Source organism: Sesamum indicum, linkage group LG3 (genome assembly GCF_026168435.1).
Source record: "Sesamum indicum cultivar Baizhima isolate 11 linkage group LG3, ASM2616843v1, whole genome shotgun sequence".
NCBI lineage: Eukaryota > Viridiplantae > Streptophyta > Magnoliopsida > Lamiales > Pedaliaceae > Sesamum > Sesamum indicum.
Window position 1 is genome coordinate 3,877,766 of NC_142659.1, and position 25,714 is coordinate 3,903,479.

The 25,714-nt window shown below is 35.8% G+C and overlaps 5 protein-coding genes across 5 annotated transcripts; 3 read left to right on the forward strand and 2 right to left on the reverse strand.

Annotated features, from left to right (window-relative positions):
* Positions 1 to 920: 920 nt before the first annotated feature.
* On the forward strand, positions 921 to 5,563 carry RDR2 (RNA-dependent RNA polymerase 2). The gene is made up of 4 exons (XM_011073519.3): positions 921 to 1,577; positions 2,494 to 4,397; positions 4,485 to 4,635; positions 4,708 to 5,563. The coding sequence occupies exons 1-4, from the start codon at positions 1,011 to 1,013 to the stop codon at positions 5,485 to 5,487; spliced, it is 3,402 nt and encodes a 1,133-aa protein (XP_011071821.1). The 5' UTR covers positions 921 to 1,010; the 3' UTR covers positions 5,488 to 5,563.
* Positions 5,564 to 7,200: 1,637 nt separating this feature from the next.
* On the forward strand, positions 7,201 to 9,590 carry LOC105157398 (B3 domain-containing protein REM16). The gene is made up of 5 exons (XM_088879106.1): positions 7,201 to 7,311; positions 7,434 to 8,010; positions 8,109 to 8,171; positions 8,406 to 8,582; positions 8,743 to 9,590. Exons 1-5 carry the CDS (start codon positions 7,201 to 7,203, stop codon positions 8,964 to 8,966), a joined length of 1,152 nt encoding a protein of 383 aa, XP_088735232.1. The 3' UTR covers positions 8,967 to 9,590.
* A 1,569-nt stretch (positions 9,591 to 11,159) lies between these two features.
* LOC105157187 (uncharacterized) lies at positions 11,160 to 12,201 on the reverse strand. The gene has a single exon (XM_011073520.3). It carries the CDS (start codon positions 11,983 to 11,985, stop codon positions 11,494 to 11,496), a length of 492 nt encoding a protein of 163 aa, XP_011071822.2. The 5' UTR covers positions 11,986 to 12,201; the 3' UTR covers positions 11,160 to 11,493.
* A 3,641-nt stretch (positions 12,202 to 15,842) lies between these two features.
* Positions 15,843 to 17,336, reverse strand: NFD2 (Ribonuclease III family protein). The gene is made up of 4 exons (XM_088879009.1): positions 17,153 to 17,336; positions 16,978 to 17,065; positions 16,718 to 16,812; positions 15,843 to 16,438 (listed from the first exon to the last, which is right to left on the reverse strand). The coding sequence occupies exons 2-4, from the start codon at positions 17,044 to 17,046 to the stop codon at positions 16,036 to 16,038; spliced, it is 567 nt and encodes a 188-aa protein (XP_088735135.1). The 5' UTR covers positions 17,047 to 17,065; positions 17,153 to 17,336; the 3' UTR covers positions 15,843 to 16,035.
* Positions 17,337 to 19,799: 2,463 nt separating this feature from the next.
* LOC105157189 (pyruvate decarboxylase 1) lies at positions 19,800 to 22,706 on the forward strand. The gene is made up of 6 exons (XM_011073523.3): positions 19,800 to 20,439; positions 20,814 to 20,977; positions 21,071 to 21,721; positions 21,815 to 21,932; positions 22,019 to 22,207; positions 22,295 to 22,706. Exons 1-6 carry the CDS (start codon positions 19,915 to 19,917, stop codon positions 22,463 to 22,465), a joined length of 1,818 nt encoding a protein of 605 aa, XP_011071825.1. The 5' UTR covers positions 19,800 to 19,914; the 3' UTR covers positions 22,466 to 22,706.
* The last annotated feature ends 3,008 nt before the right edge of the window (positions 22,707 to 25,714 follow it).

The window sequence follows — 25,714 nt, forward strand, 5'->3', positions numbered from 1 at the left end:
TGTAGATTGATTATGTCCAAGAATTATTGTAGTTTGAAGCTTAAGGAAAGGTGTAATTATGGGTTATTCTGCACTAGGCATGAAAACCCTTTTGACTAAATTTTGTGGTGAATAGGCTCTCATGACACTATATATTGAGATTAAAGATTCATCTTAGCTATTGATTTCCAATGAAAGTGACTTACCACAATAGCTTCCTATAGAGAATATTTGTATATTGATTTGAAGAAACAGTAAGGAAAGGACCTATTATGTGTATACAATACTAATAATCTGAATTTAGGGCCTTGCATGCCCCAACATATCAGTATGGGTGCAAACCACTGGAATCAAGACGAACACATTATTATCATACTCGTTTGAGTTTCTTTTAGATTCCAAAAGTTATTCAAGTTGAGTTTCAACGTGTTTTAATTAAATTGAGTATGATTGAATTTGAGTAACTAAAAATTTCAAACATATTTTATGATTCTTTTGCTAGTTAAGATGAACTTTAGGAAAAATGAAAAATTATATTTAGAAAATGAGGTAAATATCAAGTAATTTGATTTATTTTTTGTGTTTTTGTATCAGCATATCAATTATCTAATATAACCAGCAAGAATCAGGAAATTATATCCTCAACTATGTAAATCAAGAACCTGATGCCACTAACTAATCAAACCAAAAGGAATAAGGGACTAATTCAAGATGAAAAATTCACCTCTTTTTAACTTTATCCCAACTGCTTAAAGTTTCACTTTGGTAATAAGATAAGATAGGCCAAGATTCTCTTTTTTATTGACCTTTTTCTGCATCACCTGGTTCCAATTTGACATTTTACCAAAAATTGGGGGCCAAAATATAAATATACATAAATAGATTTCTCTTTGGGAGAAGGCCAATAATGGGTCATAAAAGGGAATTAATTAAAAGAAAAAGAAAATTTCCCCCAAAAAGTGGCAGACAAGAATTCACAGTAAACCACAGTCAAAACCCTTCTAATTCTCTCTCCTCTCTCCACCACCACCATGACCATCACCAACATGGACATGGCAAGACCCACACTCACAGTAAAAGTATCAAACATCCCACAAACAGCCATAGCCCAAGAGCTCTTGTCCTTCCTCGAGTCCACACTCGGGAAAGGCACAGTCTTTGCTATTGAAATCTTCACAGAGCACAAGAACTGGAAGTCAAGAGGCCATGGCCGCGTGCAGTTCGACAGCCCAGAAGCCAAGATCAAAGCTTTATCACTGTCTGAACAAAGAAAGCTGCTTTTCAAAGGGTTTTATATCTCGATCTCCCCCTCCTTTGAGGATGTTATTATTAGGCCCGTGGAGCCAAGAAACAGGGTGGGATATGGTGGGGGTATGGTTTTGCTTGCCGGGGTTATGGTTAGAGCTGATTGCATGGGAATCTTGGAATCTTGGGATGGGGTTAGGTTGTGGTTTATGCCTGAGAGGAAGAAGCTTGAGTTTTTCGTGAATCATGAGGGGGAGTGTTATAAGTTGGAGGTTCAGTTTGGGGATGTGTTGGAGACTAGAGGGTGTTATTTGGATGGGGATGGTAAGAAAGTTGATGCTATCCTTTTGAAGGTAGTATACTATGTTAGTTTGATTCATTGTTCTCTTTCTATCTGTGTGTGAGCGTGTGTACAATGCTGTGATCTTTAATCTTGTTTCTTTCATTCTCCGGGTTGTATTTTCTGTATTGACCTATCAGTGAATCTTGGACACTGCTGTCTGGTTAATTGTGAGACTAAATTGTTCACGGTGTTCTTTCAAATTCTATGTGAGTTTTCTAGGATCATTCAGCTTGGAGTTCTACTGTGGGTGTGACTTAATAGATGTGTAGAATCATGAGCCACATAACTGCCCGTCAATTTCATCTTGGAGAGCTTGTGTTGTGAAATTGGTAAACCGTTTGTCGAGCAAGGACTTGTGAGTCTGTTATAGACATGCTAAGCAAATCAAGTACTTTTCGAGAGAGTAATATTATACAATTAAGAAGTTTGTCTACATTGATGTATACCCGTCAAGTTCACCTTATTGAGAATCTTCGTCTCAAAATTGTCCTTTTTGGCAAATTTAGAGTTCTTTATAGGTAAATTCCGTTTAATTCATTGTAATTGGGGTTGAAAATCGCATAATATTATGGATAGGCCTTTCTTCATGCTGGTGCTTTCCCTGCTATTCACCTCCAATCTGGTCCTGATAAGAATTGGTGTGAAGGGAAACTAAAACTTATTATTTGCCAGTTCCTAGTGCTATTTCATATAGGAGATGAGTGTTATCAACTTTCATGGAGGAAATGAGTATGAATTTGCTTTGAGGTCTCTTGAATTGTGTATAAACTTCTAATAAGATTATTGAGTTCAAATCTTTCCTTTTAACTCTTACATAAACTACATTTCATGAGTTCATCTTTTCATCTGTGTTGGCAGTTTGTTGTGAAACACTTTGTAAACTCAGTTCTGGTTAAAATCTTACTTCAAACTGTTTCTGTTTGTAGCTCAAACATGCACCGAAAGTATATAGAAAGATTTCTGGACCAAAGGTTGCTTCAAAATTCGCTACTGACCGATATCACATATGCAAAGAAGATTTTGACTTTCTCTGGGTTCGAACGACTGATTTTTCAAATTTGAAGTCAATTGGATATTTGTCTTCTCTCTGTTGGGAGATTGAAGAAGGATTATCTAGTTCAGACATATATTCCTCGTTGCCCTACTATTCTAAAGATGTGATGGAACTAACACTTGAAGGAGGAGTTAAATTCAATCACTCCTCTGATTTAGTTCCACTTGTTACAAATTACCCTGATTTCAAATTACCGTATGAGGTCCTTTTTCAGCTTATTTCACTTGTACATACTCAAAAGATGAGCCTTGCTGCAGTCGATACCGATCTTTTTCAGATCCTCGGCAGATTAGATGTGGACACTGCATTATTAATTCTGAACAAAATGCACAAGTTGCACTCCACTTGTTATGATCCTAAGTCATTTATCAAGAATCAATCTTCCATCACCGGTCAGAGTGGTAAGAGTATGACTGCAGTGGCTTCTAAGAGATTAACGGATCAGAACGTGATGAGTTGTCATAGAGTTCTTGTGACTCCATCAAAGATCTACTGCATGGGTCCTGAACTCGAAACTTCCAACTACATAGTGAAGAACTTTGCTTCATACGCTTCAGACTTCCTGAGGGTCACTTTTGTTGATGAAGATTGGGGAAGGCTTCCTGCCACTGCTGTTTCTATGAGTATTGAGCAAGGCATCTTTGCAAAGCCTTACAGAACGGATATTTATCATCGGATTCTATCTGTTCTCCGAGATGGGATTATTATTGGAGACAAAAACTTCCAATTCTTGGCCTTTTCTGCCAGTCAACTACGTTCAAATGCGGTTTGGATGTTTGCTTCAAATGATCATGTTAAAGCAGAAGATATCAGAGAGTGGATGGGCTGCTTTAACAAGATCAGAAGCATCTCAAAATGTGCAGCTAGGATGGGTCAGTTGTTTAGCTCGTCAATGCAAACTCTGGAGGTCCACCCTCGGGATTATGATCTTATTCCTGATATTGAAGTAACAACCGATGGTGTGAAATATTGCTTTTCTGATGGAATTGGGAAGATTTCCTATGCATTTGCTAAAGATATTGCCAGGAAGTTGGGTTTGCCTCATATCCCTTCAGCATTTCAGATCCGTTATGGTGGCTATAAAGGGGTAATAGCTGTTGACCGCAAATCCTTCCGGAAGCTAGCACTACGAGAAAGCATGCGTAAGTTTGAGTCCAACAACTATATGCTTAACATTACCAAGTGGAGTGAGTCCCAGCCTTGCTACTTGAACAGGGAGATTATTACATTGTTATCGACCTTGGGTGTAGAGGACTGCATATTCTTAGCAATGCAAGACGAACAACTTCAACACCTGGGCAAAATGCTGACAAAAAAAGAGGCGGCATTGAATGTTTTGGAGAGTACTGGTGGAGGTGAAATGAAAAGCATCTTAGCACGGATGTTGCTTCAAGGCTATGAGCCAAACAAGGAGCCTTACCTATTGACAATGCTTCAATCACATCTCGAGAACCAGCTTTCTGATCTGAGAAGCAGGTGTCGTATATTTGTTCCAAGGGGCCGTGTCTTAGTCGGATGCCTGGATGAAACGGCAACTTTGGAGTATGGCCAGGTTTATGTTCGACTAACCATGAATAAGTCTGAGCTACAGTGCGGTGATCAGAGATATTTCCAGAGGGTGGATGAGACGACTTCTGTGGTTAAAGGCAAAGTTGTGGTCACGAAGAATCCATGTCTTCATCCAGGTGACGTCAGGGTTCTAGAAGCTGTATGCGATATAAAACTACAGGAGAATAATCTAGTGGATTGCCTTGTTTTCCCCCAGAAAGGAGATAGGTAGAGTGTGCACACACACTTCTCTTTCTTTGTTTAGTTCTTAGCTACATCAGAAAAGGTAAGTCGAAAGTGCTGGTAATTTTACAGGCCTCACCCAAATGAATGCTCTGGTGGTGACCTTGATGGTGATCTGTATTTTATAAGCTGGGACGAAAATCTCATCCCCCCCAGAACTGTGGACCCAATGGACTACACTGGACGACGACCAAGAATCATGGATCACGATGTGACCTTAGAGGTAATCTGAAAACCTGTTTCTTTGGTCTGTTACAGCATATCTCTGATACTATTGTTTCTGCTGATATTTCAGGAAATTGAGAAATTTTTCGCCGATTACATGATCAGCGATACTCTAGGCACCATCTCCACTGCACATCTGATCCATGCAGACCGTGAGCCTGAAAAAGCTCTGAGTCCCAAATGTCTCGAGTTAGCGACCCTTCACTCTATGGCCGTTGATTTCGCCAAAACTGGAGCTCCAGCCGAGATGCCCAGAACTCTGAAACCTCGAGAATTCCCCGACTTCATGGAGAGGTGGGAGAAGCCCATGTACATCTCACGAGGCGTATTAGGCAAGCTTTACCGTGCCACAATCCAATTCATTCATAAAACAAAGCCAACCACCAATGTCTCGAACAAGATTTCTTCAGATGCATTTGATCACGATCTTCTCGTAGATGGCTATGAGGATTTCCTCGAAACTGCTGAAAGTCACAAAGCACAGTACTTGGATAAAATGGAGACACTGTTGAACTATTACGGGGCGGAGAGTGAAGTAGAGATACTAACCGGCGATATGCAGAAGAAGTCGGCATATTTGCAACGAGATAACCGTAGATACGGCGAGGTGAAGGATCGGATCATGGTGTCCGTTAAAAGCCTGATGAAAGAGGTCAAGGGGTGGTTCAGGAGCAGCTGCAGCGAAGCTGAGCAACAGAAACTGGCATCAGCCTGGTATTTTGTGACCTATCACCCGACTTACTCTCATGGCAGCGCAAATTGTTTGGGATTTCCATGGGCTGTGGGTAACATCTTGCTCGACATAAAGTCGGCCAAGAACGTTAAGCACATCGACAACTCAGTCGAATAACATCGTAATGTACATATTCTGTATAACTGTAACTGGCGGTACTTTTCTATTAAACTTTTTTACTCATCTTGCTCAATCTTTATGTTTACTGCCTTCTTTGTCTACCTGGTTTCTGTTCTCGTGTGTTTGGTGCGTTGGAGTGGGAGTGTCTTTTCTTAAATGCAAAAAACTACAGTTGACCAGCCGACCAAAGAGGTTTGAGACAAGGGGTGATCAATTCGATTCGACAGGTTTAACCGGACTGTTAACACCCTCGACCCCATTGGGACTCATAATTCACCTTGACCCGACATATCTAACTTGTAAGACCCAATTCATTTTTTTTTTGTAATTCAATGAATTAGTATATATATATCTATACTATATAAAAAAGAAAAACTCTCTATACTAAAAAATAATGATAAAAATGACACCACTATATCAATTTTTAAATATGACAATTATACCCCTAATTAGATAATTTTTAAGAATTAACTGTAACTATTTTTTTAATTTTACAAAAGTGACTTCACGTTGTTTTAATATAGCTACACAAATTCTTTTGTTGTGTCGATAATACTTTAAATTGATATTTTTTTTATTTCTCTCTCTCTCATTTGTTGGATTTGGATATTTTATTTTTATTTATGATATATTTTAAAAAATAAAAAATTATTTATTATATGCAGAGAGGGACAAGGCCCCACGGTTGGGATTTTTGAAAAATTAAGACTATTACCTATAAATATTTAATAAAATATTATTATGTTAAATCCCTATCTTAATTGGTTAATTAATTGTAATTATAATAACAAATCCCTTAATTAAAGCCCAAAAAATCGATAATTCAGATTTTGCAGGACTCATTTCGCCTTGATTTTCGGTAAGTTTTAGTTTCTTCACTATATATTTTTTCATTCGTCACTTCATTAGGAAAAATCTCTTTCCCCAAGAACCCTAATTAATTTTGCTCTTCTCAATTTCTCCATCACTCACATCTGAAACCCTAATTTTCTTTCTTTCCTTATTTTTTTTAATTACATTTCTAGCCCAAATACTTTTATTTTTCACCATCTTTGACGACAACTTTGCATGCCGACTCAAAGGGCATGAATTGAACTTATTCAAAAGTTATTGGGGGTAAGTTGAAATATTTCACTTCTTTAGGGGAGTAATTTCATATTTCTATTAAAGTTCCATTTATTTATTCTCACCATTTTTGTGTTCCACTTTTCAGCTAATTGGGAAGAAATGAGCAATTTATGAGAGTAGAGAACTGGCAAAGAAACCAACAACTTTATTTCATGTGGTAAGCAGAATTTCGATTGAATTTTCTAATTAATTCTGCTTGTGAGAGTGATTTATATGTTAATTTTTTTTTTAAAAAAAAAAAAATAAAAGACTTTACTGGGAACATTAATTAGCACAAAAATTTCAGTTCGAGTCAGATTTAGTTATATATACCAAATGAATTATACGATAAATATAATTAAATTGATATTTTTTATTAAAATGTACGTCGGATACATAACAAATGAATTGTTTTTAATGTGATTTATCTTTTCTTTTTAGCAAAATTTAAAAACTTAAGTGGTATATAAATTTGTAAATTTCGTAATATTTTATTGGTTCATGGCTTCATTTTATATATTTTTTTTAAAAAAAATTGTCGTAATTATTATTGCATATTTATTAATAGTTAAATTGTGTGTGAATTTGTATGTTTCAGATAAAATGGGTGGCGATCGGAAGAGTTACAACAGCTTGGAAGAAGAAATTTACTGGTCCCAATTTCGAGTTGTTCAATTTCTACAAAGAGTTTCTGATAATTCAAATCATGCTTTAGTAAGTGATTTATTATTATTATTATTATTATTATTATTATTATTATTATTATTATTATATAATATTGCTCGTTGTTGTCGTCGTCAATTGTTTAACGGGTTTTTGTGTGGTTATTTTTGTAGGTATTACCTACAACTTTTGTGAAAAATTTAAGAGAAAAGTTGGCGGGAAGTGTTGTTTTGAAAACGCCCAAGGGAGGGGAATATGTCGTTGAATTGGTGAGAAATGGAGACGGTGTCGTGTTATTGAAAGGTAAGTGGAAGGAATTCGCAGATGCGCATTGTTTGCAAAAGGACGATACTTTGATTTTCAAGTATCATGGCAATTCTGAATTCGATGCTACTATGTTCGATGGAAAAACGGGTTGTGAAAAGGTATGCAGTTACTTTGTCAGGAAGGAAGAGGATCTCGTCGAGACGCCTCATAATGCAAAAGAAAGCGTGAGTGAAGAAAACACTAATAAAAGCAAATGTGAAGATGATTGCGTCTTGATTTCCCCGCACGATAATAAGAATTCTTCGACTATTAGCGGTTCGGTTGGTGGTCGGACAACAAGAAAGCGGTCGGGTAAAAATACTGTGTGCGAAGATGATATTGACTTTGTATCGTCGCGCAAGGGTAAAAACATCATGAGAGCTATGCGCGGTTCAATCAGCGGTTCGATTGCTAGGAAGCAATTGGCCACAAAATTGTTTGAAGGTATGTTGATGAGCAAGTTTTGAAGTATATGATGTAAGTAGGGTAATGTTTTAAGCAATTGTGTAACATAAGTGTTGTGTTTACTTGTGAAATAATAGGTGGATCGTGCGACATATCCAGCGTTGAAGTAAAACAGAATTTTATTAGAGAAGATTGTGAAAGTAAGTTTGATAAATGATCTACTTTCCTTCTATTCTAAATAAATTATCGTTACGTTTTATCGAAAATCTTTTGAATAAATTTAAAGATACTTTACTCAAATAAACCTAGTTTTTTCCGAGAAAATTTGGACATGTAATAATTTGATGAGTTAAAGAATTTTAAATTCATCGTAACAAATTAATACGTAAATTAAATCATTAAGTTTTAATTTCAAGGGACTACCATGTTCACAGATGATATACAACAGCCAAAACGTAGAGTCGTCACAGATATAGAGAAGCAACGGACACTGGAGAGGGCGTTTGAGGAATTAAACGACAATGGTCTCTTAATACCCATGCGAGCATCCTATGTCTATGCTAGGTTTTTCTTGGTAAGGCCAACGATGTACTTGTTTCGTTGTAATTTTGGTCCTATAATTATAAGTATTTAATCTTTTGCACATTTGAAAATGAAACCTGCCATTTGGCTTGTTAATTTTGTAAATTTAGTAACTTGAGGACAGAATTTATAAAAAATTTAAAATTTGGCCATTTTAATATTTAAGCTAACTTTTGATATTTATGATGGTTTTTGAATGTTTGGTGAAGGTTTTCTCATTGAAATGGGCGAGAAGCCAAGGCCTGAAGGGGAAACAAGAACTGGAACTTCGCATGGATGACAAGTCGTGGTACGTGAAATTTTACGATAGGGAAACGTCGGTCGGACTAACGAGAGGCTGGAAGACGTTTGTGCTGGACAACGGGTTGGAAGAGGACGACGTGTGTTTGTTCAACATCGTTCCCGGGTCGTAGCATCCCGTTGCTATCAACGTTCGTGTTTTTCGCGTAGCCGATGATGTCAATTGGAGCCCCAAGAATAATGAATCATGCAACACAAATTTGATGTAAAAATTATTTGCATGTTTCAAATTATGTAAAAAACAAAGTTGGCGGTTTGAGTTGTTTACCAAGAATTTCAAATTTTGTGTGTATTATTAGGGATAAGTAACATAGGGAGAAATGATGAAGTTTGAATATTTCGTATAGAATTGTGTTCATTTCAAAACAAGGAGTAGAGTTAAAAAGGGTAAAAGACAATTTTCGTCCCACAGCTATAGGCCATTTTCGTTTTAGTCCCGTAAGTTTCTAGGGTTTCAATTTGGTCCCGTAAAATTGAAAAATTCGCAATTTCAGTCCAAATTTGGCCGAAAAATTTTGTGGCTCGCCGGAAAAAGTCACATGCGATGCATGTGACTTTTAAAATTGGGGGCTCGATTCTGATTGGCTGGAGAAGCTGATGTGGCGCATATGTGGCGCATACGTGGAAATTAAAAAAAAAAAAAACTGATGGGAAATCAAAGTTGTGAAATCCCCGCCATTCGCCGCCACCTTCTCTCTTCAATTCCGCCGCCGTTACTTGGAATTTCTAGCCACCACATATACCATTCAATTACCCATAGTAAGGAGAACAAAACCCCTCAACCAATTTTGCGATCCGACCACGACAGCGACTGGGCTTTGAAATTGACCGCCGCGGATTATTCTCGTCGATTCGCCGGCGACAGGACGACCCACGATTGCAGATTGGTACCATTGGATTCGTCTCCTCACTGCGATTCTAATGGGACCAGTCTCATCCATTTTCATCAACTAGGTGCAAAGATCCATCGTTTTGAAGATCTCAGTCGTCGTCCGCCGCGACTGCACCTTCCGCCGGCGTTTTCTCCTTCGTCTGAACGAACCACCGGCTCGAAAGACCATCGTTGAACGCCTCTCATTCTGGCGAATCTTTTGAGACCAGTCCTATCAATTTTGATCACCTCTGTGCAAAGATCCGACAAAAGCCGTCCTCCGTCTTTGCCATTCTTTTGAGATGAGTCAATTTTTTTTTTTTAATTTCCACGTATGCGCCACATATGTGCCACATCAACTTCTCCAGCCAATCAGGATCGAATCCCCAATTTTAAAAGTCACATGCATCGCATGTGACTTTTTCCGGCGACCCACAAATTTTTCCGGCCAAATTTGGACTGAAATTGCGAATTTTTCAGTTTTACGGGACCAAATTGAAACTCTAGAAACTTACGGGACTAAAACGAAAATGGCCTATAGTTGTGGGACGAAAATTACCTTTTGCCCAGTTAAAAATAAAATAAAATAAAAATGTAAACAGGTCCGATTCAATTTTCGTCCAAAATTAAGCAGAGGAACAAGTTTCATGAAATTAAGAAATCCTTATTATGCTTTCTATTTATGGTATTATAGAAAAAGAAAATTTTATAATTTTAGTTACTCGTATTATTGTCAATTTTATCTTGTAATTCGAAAATTTAGGACATTGCTGATAAAAATGACCAAAATTTGCTAAAATGGTTGGAAAAGTGCCGTGATCAAACTTAATTTGCCGCACTTTTTTGGCTATTTTAGCAAAAAATACTAATGAGTTTTATCCTAAAACACGCAGAATCTTCAAAATTACAGGATAAAATTAATAAAATAATTTGTACGAATTGACTAAAATTGTCAATGACTGAAATTCCAACTTATAACTCTATTTCATTTTATTTATCTATTTTTTAAGTGAAAGCTATATAATATTATTTTTTAAATAAATCTATTAAAATCGTGAATATCTAGATTCTATATAATATTATTTTTTAAATAAATCTATTAAAATCGTGAATATCTAGATTTATATCTAATAACTAGACAACTATTCACACAACTATATTTAATCAAACTAATATTAAAGAATCGATGCGATGATTGGGTTCCAACCCATAACCTTAATAATTTTGTTTATGTTAGTAAGTGGAGAAAAGAATAAAAATAATTTATGATTTTGCTTAGTATTGTTGAAACTTTCAAGTTAAATAATTTAAGGTTTCTTTATGGAAAGAAAAGGTTAGATTTTTTGGATGTGAATAAAGGGAAAAAGATACAGAATATACCTTACCCAAAGAGATAATGCAAGAAAATAATTATTTTTTTTAAAAAGAAAAGGGAAGAGCAAATTGTGATTTCAACTCACATTTGACTGATCAAACAAAAACTCTCACATCAAAACTTTGTTCATCCAACAACACATCCACTAATAATAATAATAAACAAAAACCCACTCAAAATCCTCAAATAATTACACGCATACTCTTAATTTAATTATTATTATTTTTTCTATATATATATATACAATAAAAGAAAAAGAAAAAGAAAAAATGAGACTTACAACTATGAGCTGTGGATTAGCAATAATTGAGTTGAGTGCGTAGCCCAGCAAGCAAGCATCCATCAAATTCCAAATACAATGCGCTCCGGCGCAAGATAGCGGGGAGGGCGCAGGTTAAACGAAAGTGGGACCGTCCTTGCCGAGGTCCATGGATCCCTTGGCGTACCTGGAGGAGAAGTTGCGTGAGTAGTACCCGTCCTCCTCCTCTTCGTCGAAATGACTGTTTTGCCCCGGCCCCTCGTCGAAGTTCATGGCGTAACTCAGGGGGTCGTACTGGAAATTCACGTGCCTGCTCCCGCTCCTGTTCCGATTGAACCGCCGGATGAACGTCTTCCACCTCGGCCCCGCCACGATCTCCGACCACTCACGGATCTTCTTCAGCGCGCCCACGCCACGGGCCCACAGTGAGTTGCTGCTCCCGCTCTCGGAAACCGCCCGTATCTTCTGCCACCACGTCAATCCGACGACGGCCGGAGAGGGGGAGGAGTTCCCGGGCCTTTCGAAACACGGGAAGAAGCAGCAGCACCGGCGGCTACGGCTCTGGAAGAGCTCCTCGTCAACGACTATGGGTTCCGAGCTTTGGCGCGAAAACTCACGGCTTTCCATGTATTTGATGAGCACACATATATCTACACACTTGAATCTATAGAAAAACAAAGATTTGACTGTGAAGGGCTTCTAGTAGAATTCTATCTCTCTCTTCCTACCTCTCTCTCTCTCTCTATATATATATATATATGTTTTTCAGTGTTCTTGGGGTTTGTGAGACGGAAGGGTGGTGGTTTCGCAGGAAATAACGGCTGCAGGGTTGAGAAAATCAATTCTTTTTCCTGTGAATTGTCGAAAGTGGGCTTCAAAGTGTGGCGGTGTCGGGGGGACAGAGAGAGGGTAAAATAGTAATACAAAAAGAAATGGGAGACGAAGAGAGCGGGCCAGAATCAAGTGGCATCCGGTGCAGTGTGACCTGGAACGGGTGATGACGAGGCAGGCGATAAGCTCCAGCTGTTCACCTCCTCTGTATTTCTCTATAAATTTTATTTAATATATATATAAAAACAGAAATGATAAGACTTTGGAAAAGTGAATTATTAGAGGAGTAATTAAATCCTTAATACACCTTTTAAGATATAATTAAAAAAAAAGTCAAATAGTTAGGAGAAGGGGTTATCGTCAGAGAAATAAAGATGAGTTTTATTCCATTATCTTCTCACCCCTCCACTCCCACCTACCACAAAATGACAAATCACATAATTACATTTATATCCTTAATTTATGATTTATTTATATAAATTATTTTTTAAAAAAATTATACATAAACTCGTAAAATTTTTTAACACCATTACTTTTCTAAATGCTTTATAGATGTATACGTTGATAATACCCATTTAGATATAAGGGTAAAAAAGTAATTTTAATGTATATAAATCATACAATAAATAGGTACACCACACAACATAACTTCCAACACCATTATAAATACTCAATATATTATTTTTTTATGCCAACCTACTATTTATTGATTTGAACATATATAACTCATTCTTTTTAGAGTTAATGACAGCTGATGTGTTGTTGTATCGAGAGTAAAATTCTCGTTTCATCTATTTCACTACCACATTATTTGTGTAAATGGATTATAAATCATGGGCATAAATGTAACTTTCTCATAGCAAATTCCATTCTCAAAATTAAAGAGTATTGAGGTTGTTGTTCAAAGTTTAACAACATATTAAACTGAATTTATTACATCATTCAAATTATGTAAAAAGGTCACCTGCTTTTGCAAATACCTATTCCTCCAATGTCTGCAGAATATTTCAGGTAGTTAGATGATGGATTTTATTTTAAAAATAAAATTGATAATTAACTTTAAAAAAATTGTTAAAATCTTATGAATAAATTAGCAACTCTTTATTTTCATTTAAATAATTTATAACCTCTTAACATTCTATTTTTAGAGCTTATAAATATTTTTTCTAAAAAAATACGCAACGGTTTATAACATTTTTATAAACTTTTAAAAATATTATAAGATATTTAAAAAAATTTATAAACTCACGCAAATAACGTCTTGAATAGTTAAATATTACAGTTTTGCTTATGATAGGTAAGATTAGATATACATAAATGATATTAAAGATTCTATCGATAATAATGTCCCATCAATTTCACATGAATAATGAGGGAAATCTGTCTAGAGTCAAAAGGTGGTCCAACTCCCACCTATAACCAGAGTGGCTCTGTCATTATTATTTTGGACAACTACTGCCAAGGGCATTCTCGGAAGCTACATAATTTTTTTTTTTTTTACTTATAAATTAATATTTCTATCTTGTATTATGCTTTATACATCTATCTTATGCGTATAAATTTTTTTCTTAAATATATAAATAATTTGACAGCGGATCAGATATTCTGTTGCAAATCATATTCTATTTCTTACTTCATTTATAAATATACACCCTATATGTATAAAATCTTTTCTTAAATAAATTACATGATGTCATCTTCGTATATATGTATACTAAATGAAATAAAAAATGAAATAAGGTTTCCAATAAAATATCCATTGTGTACAAGACACTGATCATATGACCATCAAAGAGAGAGAGAGAGAGAGAGAGAGAGAGAGAGAGAGAGATGGTGAGAGTCTAGAAAAATGCCAGAAATCATAATCACAGAAGAAAGTCCTGCTTGAGGAAAACAAACTATGCAATCTAATGGGAGTATGGGACAGAGTACATTAACAGAACTACATATATAACCAGAAGAAATAGCAACAGAGCGCACAAAATTTGACATGTAACATCATGGTAATAGCTCCAATGCCAGAAACTGGCAACATCAATTTCTAATTAAAGGGCAACATATTTGCAATAATATGATAAGGATGTGAATCTAAATTATCATCAACATCAGAGTAACACTTGTTAAGACATTGTTGTATTTTCAGAAGGTTTCACTTCCACCATGTCCACAAGGAATTTCTAGTATCAGAATAATGCCCGCATCAAGATCGATTATCCTAAATAACAATCTATTTGTTTGGTAGTTCGATTCGCTTTTAACCGTATAACTTAACATATATGGTACATATTGAAGTGTTGACAAGAATAAACACCAATACAAAATCGGGATATGGGTGCATACAGCTTTAAATAAAGAATCAATTCCAACCAAACGGAAAAAGATTGGTCATAAACATATAATGCAATTATCTGGCCTACAACATTAATAATCAAGTAGAATGGACGGGACGAATGAATTTAACTGTATGCGGTAGCCTAAAATCAATCATGACTTCAGAGTTGTTACACATTGTGTCGCAACTGATCAAGCAACCCAACACCAAGAATTTTCACGAGGCAAATACTGAGAACATCAGACTTATGATTTGAAGTAGTCCAAGAAAAGAAGAAAGCATAATTCAAGTAACATTACATAAGTCTCTTGAATTCATATCATATAATCAGATTTTGTTTGTTGATACCCATTATTCACTCATGGAGAGAAAATGATTAACATAAAATGTCTATGATTTCTGGTGAAGCAATCATGATGGCTTCTATGTGACACATATCATTCCTTTTTAGACAAATACTAGAAACAGACCTTGTCCATGAATGCTTCGAAACTTTTTCACCACCATGGTATTGTGACAAAATCTTCTCTATACTTCTCTCATTGTTAAGTGCAGTTCTCTCTAGGCAGAAGCAAAAGAAGAAGAAAACAGGAGACGCCTTAATAGGTAGCATCTAGCTACTGTTTCACGAACAGATATCTTATTAAATAGATGCCGCACAAGTTCTATTCTGTCCTGTCAGCAGGATTAGCCTACTGTTTACTTCCATATCTACCCAAACGGGGACATACATCAAATTTGTAAGATAAATCAAATCCTCCACACCCAGTTCCAATCATATATTTCAATTTTGCATCTCATTTTCATTAAAACTCATGCATGCCAAATGTATAGAAACTCCCCTTCAATATGTATGGTGTGGATCACATACAAAAGACATGAATCTATAAATTGGAATATAAGATGAAATCGCAAATTTCAGGATACAAAGCCCCATACCTGGGGCCTAGGAAAGAAGTGAGAGTGCGAGGGTTGACAACAAAAAGGGGATAGCATTGGAAGAGGCTTCAGAATTTTACCAATATATACTACTAGTGGGCTACTCTTATAAGGAGAATTCCCGTCAAATTTTTATCAGATTGTTTCTAGTAATTTTAAACAACTGGATTCCTTCTCCTACTCAATGTCGAAAGGTTGATCTAGGAATCCAATCTAGAGGCATTTATTCACGTGATCATGTAAATCAGGAAAAACATCTGCGAATCATATTATAAATATGTCAAAGAATTTAGCCCATCAAAATAAGGTCCACACATCAATTCCACCATGAAATACTTGTATCTCGTAATAATAGGACTCACTGAAAAATGCTCACACCAAATTAATGAACTACAAATTCAAATATCATTCCAGCGGTAAACACAGCACAACTTACAGATAGTACCGTCCTTAAGATCAAACTCAAAAACCATAAATTCCCAGCCCAACTTTAGCAAGCAAATATACATACATGCAACAAATGTCAACCAAGTTCCAAGCATACTAATAACATATACAATATTCACAATCTTTACCTACATAGTCGCAGCTCTCCCGATGCCACTATGAACTTTCCCGTAGATCCGCCCAGCCTCATCAGAACTCACAGCATCAATCGCAATTGCCCCGAAAATTGCACGGAATGCACCACAAACCACAGCTGGAGACGTGACATTTGTCTTATGTGAGACCCTCACTATCTTTTGCAGCCCCAGACGGGTTCCGTCTGAATTACAGGAACTCTCCACTTTAGATACATCGGCAATCTTTACGTTCAAGTCCTTTGCTGAAATATCCACATCTTTGATTAGTGATTGAAGCGAGACGGAGGTCTCAATTATGCTTGCACCCAATATGCTCAATGCCTTGTTGTTCTCCTCCGAAAAGGAGGCATGTGTCATTGGGCGTCGCAACAATCCAACACTCCTAAACGTATAACTAATAGAAAACAACAAAAACTCACTATCAGCATTTCCTAATTACAGTAACCAGAGAAAGACGCACACACACATGTGCTTATATATGGCAACATAATCAAAAGCAAGCAAATATTAACACTCAAGCACAATAGAGCAGAATTTTAACATGTATAGTTGCATTTACACATAAAGATAGATATCATAAAAACTACATAGAAATAAACAAAAAACACATAAACATCTGCTAACTGCATTACATCCAGATAGAAGAACGTAAAGAAATGAAGTGGGCAGTTACTTGATCTGCTTCTGGAGAGTATCCAGTTCAGTGGAAAACGGAGTCGATACTTTAAGCGATGCCTCGACCATTGATGATACATCTTCTGCTAAAACCTGATAATACATGTATGTGTGTGTGTATAAACACAAAAACAAAGTTTACATGATTTGGGTTCTCAAAAATTACGATTAAAAGTAAGGGTTCTGAGTGATCGTCCCTCTGCGAATTCACGCACTACACTTTTTGCATTTTTTTCCTCCTTAAATTTACTTCTTTACCTGAGGAGAGGAAGAGAGCAGCAGAGCGGACAAGAAGATGGCAAGGGAAACAAAACTCCGGAAATCCATTTTCTGCTCTGTAATTTTTCTACGACAAAACCAAAACAGTGAAACTGAAGAGGTGAAGAATGAAGAATGAGAGTGACGATGATTCAGTTTCACACTTTCACTTTACCTTCGTCAAATTTCAAAGTCACGCGAGTAAAAGATCCCTTTTCTTCAGTAATTTGAAGACTGTTGTAGTGTTGTGTTTTCCCGAGCAGTTTTTAGAATGGGCTCTAATGCCTCACAACTTGCAAGCCCGGAGCCCGGCCCAAGATGCACAGCGGCCTAGCCCGGCCAGCCCAAGAGACGATTGACCCATAAAATTTCACGACGGTGCCTGGTCCCAAGTGTCAATACTTAGAATCAAACTATCTTGCCAACCTCAAGTATCAATACCTAAGACCAGCCTAACCTAATGGTCTAGGATCGGATCCTAGCCTAGGTGTATTAGTTCGGACACTGGGTTGTCTTAATTCAGCTTTTTTTAATTTTATTTTATTTTTTTAAATTGACTGTACTAATAGGTTTCTTAAACTTTTGCAATTTCTAACCTTTTTTGTTGTACTATTTACAATTTTTTAGTATATTAATTTATTCATACTTTTGTTAATTTTTCTCGAAATCAGTTTGAAGTTTTTTTTGAGTTTATTATCATCAATTTATTATTGTAAACTTGTTAGTCAAATTATTACTTAAGTTATTGCGTAGGTTTAACTGATATTTTTTTTCTAATCATAATTCTTTATTTGATTTAATTTATTATTTATTTATTTTGTAAGACAATCATAAAATTAAATAATTATTCAAAAAAATATTCCAATTTATAAATAAAATAAAATAAAATAGGCAACCAACTTTGGTTAGCGATTGGTCCACGCCCAAAATAGGATCATTTAAAGGCTTACGATCACAGACAAAAAATCATTATAATGTTTGGTTTTGTTTTTAACTTATTTTTGTGGTGTTTTGTGGAGATAGAGAGAGAAAAACAAAGATAAATAAAAATAAGTTAGAGATAGTGTGTATATTTGGATTTATTTTTGGAGATAATATAAAATAAATATGGTATGTTTGATGTTGGGTAGTGGGGAGATAAAAAGTACTGTTCATTGTCAAATCATGTCTCTTTTTTTATATATATTTATATATATGTATAAAAATATATATAATTTATTTAGTTGTGAGTGGATTAAAATAAATATTATTTTTTACTTAATTGTATTTTTTGGACAAAAAGTAACTAAAATTGTTTCAAAATAATAAAAAGTATATCTAAAATTTACAAAACCAAACAAGCCAAACATACTCTATATTTTGAGATGGGCCAAAATCAAAACCAAACATACTGCATATGTATTTTTAAACCTCTTTCTATTCAGTAGTATTAAATTTCGGATTAAATGCAATTTACCCCTTATAATATGTAAAATGAGCAAATACCTCTTTGTGAAAAAAGAATTAGCAAATTGACCCTCTATAGTTAAAAAAATGAAGCAAATTACCCCATATCAATGGTTTTATAAAGGGTAATTTACTTTATTTTCTAAAATATAGGAAATAATTTATTATTTTAATTTTTATAGCAGAGAGTTTTTTTTTTATATCAGATACGATAAATTACATTTTTTTTCCCTATTGAATTCTGCATTAAAACTTACATAATAAATACTTTTCAAGCACAACTACACTTAAAACATGTCAAATTAATACTTATTAAATGATTCACACTAAATGGAACGACGTTACTTATCATCGATCACTAACCAAACATGTCAAATTAATTGTATATTTTAAATTAATTATGTATAGTTTTAAGCCATATCTGGCTAAGAAAATGTAATACATACTTATTTTAAATTTTATTTAATATTTTTAATATTGTAGATTTTAATTTATGAGAAATTAAAAATACATTATATTATATATAGCCGTGACAGTATCGTGTCGTGTCCTATTATTTTTTTAAATTTTTTATGTCACCGTCTCCACATCCATGCATCATAGCTCACTTAGTACATTTGAAGACTCGTCAAACAAGAATATTCAATTGATGCACTTAAATTTTTTTATCAAAACATATGATATTTATCTTATCAGGTTTTGATTAATCGATGAGGAGATGTAGTAGCAAATAGGTTCTATAATTTTTTTTTATTTTTTACAATTTTGGTCATTTAGCCATCCGTGTTTGCAAATGCCGCCAAAAAAAAAAAAAATGTTTTCTAAGCGTGTCTTCTTTAATTTGGTGTTTTATTACAGTTGGTCAACTTAACGAACCAAAATTGCAAAAAGTGTAAAGTTACAAAACCTATTTGCTACGAACTCTATAAAGATAAAAGACTAAAACACTAAAATATAAAAAATTCAGGACCAAAATTTTGCTTTAATGCTAGCAGAAATTGACAAATGAAAAGAAAAACTCCAAACAAAAAAAAGCACGTAAAGGACACATACTTTTTTCCGACAATATTTATAAACTCATACGACTGAAGGATCAAAATTATAAAATATTAAAGAGTTACAAAATTTATTTGCTATTTTAGAAAAATAAAAGATTAAAATGATCACAATGCAAAAAGAGTACACAACGAAAATTGCATTTAAGCCTCTCTAAATTCAACCTTTTTTTTTCAAAAAAAAAAAAAAGGTTGTTATAAGATGTAATAATTACATTTACAAAATATAGGAAAACTGTCCTCCTTCCTCTCCAAGAAAATTAATAGACAACCACAAAGGAAAGACCTTCTTCCCAAGCAAAAAACCAGCACTCAACACCATTTTCCTACTTTCACGAATCCAAACCCCTATATATCTACCCATTCTCCCGTGCTACTTCTTCACTCCCTCCATCCGTCTTGTTCTCTTCCACCGCCACCACTTTTCACTGTCATCATGGACACTTCTTTGAGCAACCCGGAGAAGATCAACCCCACCAACACCAATGTCGCATGCCCCGCCGGAAACGGCTCCGTCTCCACCGTCCAAGGCTCCCATCAGAGCCCTGCCGCCAACCCCGACGCCACCCTCGGCCGCCATGTAGCCCGCAGGTTGGTGCAGATCGGGGTGGAGGACGTTTTCTCCGTGCCTGGAGACTTTAACCTTACGCTTCTCGACCACCTGATTGCCGAGCCGGGGCTGAACAATATTGGCTGCTGCAACGAGCTTAATGCCGGGTACGCCGCGGACGGGTATGCCAGGGCGCGGGGTGTTGGGGCCTGCGTGGTGACGTTCACCGTCGGTGGACTGAGCGTGCTCAATGCCATCGCCGGGGCGTACAGTGAGAACCTGCCGCTGATCTGTATCGTTGGAGGGCCGAACACAAACGATTACGGGACGAACAGGATTTTGCATCATACCATTGGGTTGCCGGATTTCAGCCAGGAGTTTCGCTGTTTCCAGACCGTAACTTGTTATCAGGTAAAATTATTGCATGGGAATCTAACGTCGTTTTCGTATATATATATATTTGTTGTTTCTTGATTTATAATGGTAAAATTTCACTACTTGTTTCTTAATTGGAGGACGATTTTGATGATTGAATATGACTCCTTCATTTTATGTTGTGTTTCATTTTACCTTCTATATTGAAGATAGATTTCAAGTGTGTGTTAGCAAGCAAGATCTGAACTCATTTTGTTTATTTATCTGAAATTCTTTATCATGTTCTTCTTAAATTCTCGTAGGTTTCTGGGGTTTGATCTCCAGTTCAAAATTTTCTGTTTGTGATTTTCATTTCAGTGAAATAATTGATCTGCATTTGATCTTGATTTGAATACATTTTACGTTTCCAGGCTCTTGTAAATAACTTGGATGATGCACATGAACAAATTGATACAGCCATCGCCACAGCTCTAAAGGAGAGCAAGCCAGTCTACATTAGCATCAGCTGTAATTTGGCCGGAATCCCTCATCCAACTTTTGCCAGAGAACCTATCCCTTTTTCCATCTCACCAAGGTAGGTATATATACACTAACCGCAACGAATTCCCTTTCTGATCTTTGTGTCGAAGAGTTTTGATCGAAATGACTGCAAAAAAATGTGACTTAGATTGAGCAACAAACAAGGGCTAGAGGCAGCAGTCGATGCAGCGGCCGCCTTCCTGAACAAATCAGTGAAGCCAGTCATGATAGGAGGGCCAAAACTCCGAGTGGCAAAGGCTTGTGCTGCTTTTGTGGAACTGGCAGACGCCTGTGGCTACGCCCTGGGCGTGATGCCCTCGGCAAAAGGGCTCGTCCCGGAGTGTCATCCCCATTTCATGGGCACGTATTGGGGGGCAGTTGGCACTCCCTTCTGCGGTGAGATTGTGGAATCAGCCGATGCCTACATCTTTGTAGGCCCGATCTTCAATGATTACAGCTCCGTTGGATACTCACTCCTCCTCAAGAAGGAGAAAGCAGTCATTGTGCAGCCCGACCGTGTTGTCATAGGCCACGGCCCTACATTCGGGTGCGTGCTGATGAAGGACTTCCTACAAGAGCTCGCCAAGAAAATCAACAAGAACACAGCTGCTTTCGAGAATTACAGGCGTATTTACGTCCCTGAAGGCCAGCCTCGCAAGAGTGAGCCTAAAGAGCCATTGAGGGTCAATGTGCTTTTCCAGCACATACAGAAGATGCTGTCATCGGACACTGCAGTGATCGCTGAGACGGGGGACTCGTGGTTCAATTGCCAGAAGCTGAAACTGCCTGAGGGATGCGGGTATGTCGTTGATTAGTCTGGTTTTGATGCAAATCTTGCGCCTGTTTTCTTTTTGTTCTACGAAAATTAGAGGGACAAAAGTTGGTGTTGCAGATACGAGTTCCAGATGCAGTACGGCTCCATTGGATGGTCCGTCGGTGCTACACTCGGCTACGCACAGTCCGTGCCCAAGAAACGTGTCATTGCTTGCATCGGTGATGGGAGTTTTCAGGTTTGTACGTCAAAATTGATTATACCTTACATTATACTGACATGACGTATTAACTATACTGATGTGACTAATGATTTCATATGCAGGTGACTGCACAAGACGTATCGACAATGATTCGTTGCGGGCAACGTACCATAATTTTCTTGATAAACAACGGCGGATACACCATTGAAGTCGAAATCCATGACGGGCCATACAATGTGATCAAGAACTGGAATTACACCGGACTGGTGGACGCCATCCACAACGGCGAGGGAAAATGCTGGACGACAAAGGTATATATACAACGTCGTCATAGTTTTCCAGGCTGAAATCACACGACTTATTTAGTACCTAAACACCCTTTTCTTTCGGCTTTGTAGGTGTACTGCGAGGAGGAGCTTATTGCAGCGATTGAAACAGCTACGGGGGAGAAGCAGGACTGCCTGTGCTTTATAGAATTGATAGTTCACAAGGACGATACTAGCAGAGAGCTTCTTGAGTGGGGATCCAGGGTGTGTTCTGCCAACAGTCGCCCCCCCAACCCGCAGTAAATTACGTTAGTCTTTTGGGAAAATCATCGATTAAATTAGATTTAGTTGAATCAAATTAATCCTACATTTACTGTATAATTAATTTGATTCAGATTGGAATTTCCCTAGAGCTTTGATACATGAGCAGTAGTTCATGAACAGCTAGCTACCTGTGTAGATGAGGAGTTTTATGATGAAGTGAGAGGACATTCTTGAATTTCTCGAGGTTTTCGATGAAGGCAATAAGCAAACTGTTCTTCCATTATTGTCGTGATCCAAATGATTGATATCGAAAAATTGATTCGATCAAATTTAATTTTGTTCAGAATTTTTTTATTTATATATTTATTTTTTATTAATTGTTTTATACATTTTTTTCATATCACTCTATTTTACTTTTATTTTAATGTGTGGGCTCGTAAATAATGAATAATGATTTTTTATCATATTATAAAAGTAAGGAAAATTTACCATTATTTTTTATGAGATTTGATATAATTATAAATAATTTTTTGTTGTTTGGTTTTATGGTCCGTATAATGATGAATCCATTCTGTTAGTCTCTGATGGGTTTCATCTGATTTTTATGGTAAACAAATCAAAAGTCATTATATATTGTGAATTATAATTTTATATACTTCAAAATCTTCTAAAATATTCTTGTGGGCTAATATGCATTGTGAATTATTTATTTTACCCACTCTTATTATTTAAAAAAAGTAAAAAAATCAGCAATGGGTAAAGTGTAATTCATTTCTCATGGCCTAGAGGTTGCATAATTATTTTTCATTTAAGGAGAATGGGGTGTTTGTAACTTTTCGAACAACAAATAAATATTTATAATAATGTCAAATCTCATAGAAAATAGTTATAATCTACCATAAAGATAATTGATTATTATAGACATTGGATTATATACGGCTTAATTGTATTTTTAATCCGGTCGCTATAGCTATTTGACATTTAATTTTAAAATTTGTTAGGATTGTAAAATGGCTATTCGCCTTCTTTAATATTGAAATTTCAGGATATATTTGCCAAAATTTTCAAAGTTGATCAAGAAAGCAGCACGTGTCGTTTAAAAAAAAAAAAAACACATTTTATTGACTAAATTATTTCTTTAAATTTTTTCCTCAAATCCACACCATTTCATTAAGGATTGATTATTTTAATATTATTAAAAAATTATAAAAATATAATTTATATAAAATATATAATAAATTTATGATGAGTCGTGGATTACATTAAAAAATATTTTTTATAAGAAAAACCTGAATGCCGTGGATGTAATCCACGACGCCCCTTTTCTTTTATTATTATTTTTATTGTTTAGTTTACTTTTATAAATTAATTATATTTAATTAATTTTTAATTACATAATAAAATTGAAGAAATCATAATGTTAAAATTGTATTAATTTAAAAAATACAATGGATTATACAATTATCCTATAAAATGTTTAAATAATTTGGGCACTCTCAATAAATGGCGAGCCTGTGACAGTAATTGATTTCGATCGAACCACTGTTCAATGGTAGGACTACTGTTTGACTTATTTAGATTTTTGGTCGGATGCAAATGCGTTCAAGGGGTCACGATTGCCAACTAAGACAATTATATCCATTTAGCGGTGGTCAAAATTACACAGAATACACCCACGAAATTGTTGTCCAGTATGCTCGTGCAGTTGGTGTTGCTCCTATTGGGTGGGGTAATGTATCCGGATTCATTAGAAAACTTGGTATCATTAGTATATTTTTCAAAATTAGAGGATATAAAAACTGCCAGGAACTACAATTGGGGCAATGTTGTGCTTATATTTTTATATTATAAATTATGTAATGCCAGCACAAAAGGCAAAGTTGCAATTGGTGGCGCGATGCAATTGTTACAGGTAAAATTTAATTATTAACTTATAGACAATTTTTTTTTTGTTATAACTATTAATTAAGAACACATGCTTGTATTATTTATATAGATTTGAGTATGGTCATGGATCACACCACTTTGCCCCAGACTTGGAGTAGAACGATTATATATGGGTTAAGTCTAAACAGATAATAATCGCTTGCTCCCAACAGCACTGTATTGTGCCACATGGAATTGTGAGCACAAATTCACCCGAACAGTAGGAGCTACTGTCTGGGTCATAAGAGATATATTGGATGAGATGCAGGCGGATCAAATACTTATATTTAATACAATATGTACATTTATACCGTGAATTAAATGCACATTAATTTACATCGTTTCATTCATTAGAATTCATCTAGCCACCATATGACATGGACTCAAATGCCATTATGACTTACACTACAGATTGGAACCCCCAGCTATGGAGTCATCATGTCCCTTAATATTCTAGCAATAGCAGAAATACATCGTCCCGAACGGGTCCTCCGTCAATTTAGGATGAGACAAGCAACGGATACTAGACATGAGCCTACATCAGATCTCTAGTAAAAATAATATGGGCATAGCTTGGAACTGCAACACATACATACATCATTAGATGACAAAAACGATATGCCACGATTGTACAAAGGCCACCTCTCCAATAGAAGAGATACAGAACGAGGGTATCAGGAATGGTACTATAACATAACACAAAATTTCATGTAGTCATCTACTGATAGACGTGTAGAAAGTGGGTACCAACTTGGAGATGCATCTATGTTGCAAATTATGGTATGTTATATTGTATCGCATATTTTATTCTAAATATTTTTTTTTTACAACAGAACATTCATTATTTTTCTATATTCTTAAGGCAGAAGAGGTTAATACTCTTGAAGTTTTGTGACAATCTAGACCACTAAATATTGAAGGGTACATTCAATTGATGGAAATATTCGAAAATGGATTACAAATTATCAAAAAAGCCATAACCCATCAGCCACAACAAATTCCTATGTTATCCAATGATGCTCCCACCACATCCCACAGGCAAATAAAAAGTTCTAGCTGAATGTTTACTAGTTCAGTTTAACGTCATGGTATTGGGGTGGAAATAGTTGGTCTTTCTACAGTGTATACATCTCAAGATTACTACGTGTCAACCGCCTCAAGAGTACTACATGCCTCAACCGCCACAAGATGATTGGTTTCAATCGGCTCCATATATGCCAACCCATACAGAAGATTATTCTTCACACTTCTATCTTGACCTTGGCTTTGACATTAATCAACTATATGCACCAGGATACAACATTTCACTAATTTCATTTCCAGCATTTAGTGTATATCGTGATAATATGGAGTCTAGTTCTG